At 49.6% G+C, this 3,194-nt stretch overlaps 1 protein-coding gene across 1 annotated transcript in view; it reads left to right on the top strand.

The window, feature by feature from the left end:
• SPAG17 (sperm associated antigen 17) overlaps positions 1 to 3,194 on the top strand; it is a gene marked incomplete at its 3' end in the record, with an annotated part of 95,503 nt that overhangs the window by 70,729 nt on the left and 21,580 nt on the right. The window contains exon 21 of the mRNA XM_015406391.1: positions 1,583 to 1,694. Within this exon, the coding sequence (XP_015261877.1) occupies positions 1,583 to 1,694 (112 nt within the window). The remainder of the gene's footprint in view (positions 1 to 1,582; positions 1,695 to 3,194) is intronic.

The following is a 3,194-nucleotide window of genomic DNA, read 5'->3' as shown; positions in this document are numbered from 1 at the left end:
CCATGTGTGGCTACTAGGTTGGCAAAACGCGTGTCCAGCATCTGAGGGATGGTGTCGAACACATCGGTCACCGTTCTCATCAGCTGTTGCACCGACTTCTCCAAGTCTTCAAGCCGTTCTTCGTCAGGGGTGTAGAACCTCTCATCGGAGTCTCTCTCTCTCCGTCGTGGCTCTTCCTCCAGCGCCCACATCTCCTCGTCCTGACGAGATGCCCGTCCCGATCGCCTGGATTCCTTTTCTGGATACATTCCCCTCTCGAACAGGCTTTCTCGGAGTGCGCTGCCTCGATGGGAAAATGTTTCCCTCGTCCCTTTTGCATCAAAACGGGACCAGTCATACTTCTCTCCTTCATCTGGGCCCCACTTCCCTGGGGTAGGTGGCGGCCACTGGAGATAGTCCAATCGGGGAATCGCTCCCCCGCTCGCTCCTACCAGTCCCGAGCTAGTCACCGGTACTTCGGCAGCCGTGGTGACTAACGGAGCGGTCGACACCGGAGATGCCTCCGTAGTTGTTGGGTTCCCCTCAGTCCCACTCATGACGGCTGTCAGACTTGGGACGATAGAGAAAGGGGATTCCTAACAAAATGTTGGGTCCCAAGCATAAAAAACAACTCCACGTTGCAAAGCAAGTAAGGTTTATTTCAAAGCGTTGGTGTAACCAGAACAGGACATTGTTAGGAATAACTACAGGTAACCAGGGAAGGCATAATAAAGACATTTGAACCAGGGAAGGACCAATGGGTCCAATTCCCGCTGGCGGGAATAGACCATACAGTTCGCGCCCAATGCATGGGAACGCAACCGTTCTGAAATGTCAACACAGGTTCAGTTCACATGCAAGATACCCAAAACATTCTAGGCAAAGCTCTCCCCCTACACCCAGCTGCACGACCTTGGCAAGTTCCGCGGACTACATAACATAACATACTGAAGAAACAAGGAAAGAGAGGGAGGGCTGAAGGGAACTACACAGGAACCGGAATGACAATGGCAGCTAGCTGACACCCTGGTGGATCATACCTGGGGTCCATCTAGTTTAGCATTTTTGTGTGCAACAGTGGCCAGTCTGAGGCTTTGAATTTGTATAATTTCATTTTGAAGGGGGACTCAATAGTCACAAAAGAATATGCATGCACAGCTGTCCCCCTTCATCGATTAGAAAAAGGAAGCCTGCCCATTCTTTACTTTATTGTTCTTCTCTCTTGGTTCGTTCACAAATGTTAGGATGTGTTAAGCATTGCACATTGAGACTGCAATCCTGTGTTAAGTTAGCACACTCCCTCTGTATAGGATTAAAGGTAATGGTAAAGGTTCCCTTGCTCGAAAGCCAGTCGAATCCGACTCTAGGGTTGCGGTGCTCATCTCCGTTTCAAAGCCGAAGAGCCAGCGCTGTCCGAAGACGTTTCCGTGGTCATGTGGCCGGCATGACTAAACACCAAGGTGCACGGAACGCTGTTCCCTTCCCACCGCAAATGACCAGAACGGAATGTAGAATAGTGTCACTGATCTGACATTTTCAAACTGGTCAATTTGAATCATTCCAACTTGTTTATACCTTTCTCCTGTACCTTTTCGTTCCTTAGTTTCTTGGATATAATATGGGAGAGAACCCCATTCAAGTGACAGGGACTACTCAGTATCTCTTCCCTACGGATGGAGGGCAGATCCAGGTGGAAAAGATATCGTTTGTAAAAGGTGATTCTTCTACACTTTCACGCGTTGTGTGATAGGTGGGCAATGTGCAGTGAAAATCAGTGTTGATGATACAAAGTGCTTCACAGTTTAAGTAATGCTTTCTGAAAATAATTGGTGAGCCAGTGTGGCGTACCTGCTGAGCTGCAGTCCCATAGCCAGGATATTGTGGCTTGTGGGGCAAACATTTTTCTAGTGGGGCTGATGAGGCTGCCGTTATTTTTATGTCAGCTCCAATCTGCCCCCAAGCCCAACTGCCACCCCTCTCCTTCCCCTCCTGCAAGATTTAAAGGGCCCTTCAGCTGATTGGTGGGGAGCACGTGGTCCGCTGATCAGCTGGAGGGCCCTTTAAACCAGAGGTGTCAAACATGTGGCCCGGGGGCCGGATCAGGCCCCCGGAGGGCTTCTGTCGGGCCCGCAGTGGAACTGGCTGTCTTCTGCTTCTTCTTCCAGTTCTGCTCCTGTTGCGTCATCTTAGGTCTGCAGCTTACAGATACACACCTGAACAGCATACTCAAATTGCAACAGCACAGATATTTTGATGCAATAATTCAGAGCAAGAAGTGTCAGTTAGCAGACACCGTTATATAAACAAAATATTGCAAGAGTGCTAAAAATCTTCTTTATGGAAAACCCAAAAAGTGTTTAAAATTTACAGGGGGTTAATGCACCCTCACCCCACCCAGATAACTGGGAATGTCTGCATGTGTACAGAGAGAGATGTTAAAAGCTGTGAAAACGGGTGGAGGGAAGTAAGGTTTGGCTGCTGGGGAGAGGAAAGTATGGAAGGGGAGGGGGAACCATGGGACAGAAGGGATGGGGGAGGGAAAACTGTGAGGTGGGAGGATGGAGCAGAGGGAACCATACATGGGGGGGGGGGACCCGTGCAGGTCTGGGCCGGGGACAGAACAATGGGGGGGGGAAGCCAGAAGCAGTGGGGGTGGGGGGAGTTCCCCTTCCCCACCAGTCTTCACAGATCCCATGCATGTACTATACAATCTTATACTGTGGATATTTTCATGCCAATAAGGGTTTTGTGTTTCCTTTGCTTTACTGTGGATATTTTGCTCCATGTTTTGATCAGCTAATTAGAGAAAGGAATGTGGAACAGGTAGCTGCAGCCTGCCTATGAATCTATCCATTCGCAAACTGATTTCCTCAATATATGCTAAAGCAACTAGTAAAGGTAAAGGTTCCCATGCTCGAAAGCCAGTCGAGTCCGACTCTAGGGTTGCGGGGCTCATCTCCGTTTCAAAGCCGAAGAGCCAGCGCTGTCCGAAGACGTTTCCATGGTCATGTGGCCGGCATGACTAAACACCAAGGCGCATGGAACGCTGTTACCTTCCCACCGAAGTGGTACCTATTTATCTACTTGCAAGTTCTTGCTTTCGAACTGCTAGGTTGGCAGGAGGCTAAAGCAACTAGTAGTGTTTTATTTCTGTTCCGTGAATTTCGCACAAGTTTTGGCAACCCTTCTGAGGATGGCTCCCCCCCCCCCCCCTT

The sequence above is a fragment of the Gekko japonicus genome, unplaced genomic scaffold, assembly GCF_001447785.1.
Source record: "Gekko japonicus isolate JY-2015 unplaced genomic scaffold, Gekko_japonicus_V1.1 scaffold2758, whole genome shotgun sequence".
Classification (NCBI taxonomy): Eukaryota; Metazoa; Chordata; class Lepidosauria; order Squamata; family Gekkonidae; genus Gekko; species Gekko japonicus.
This window is presented reverse-complemented; position numbering and strand designations above follow the sequence as displayed.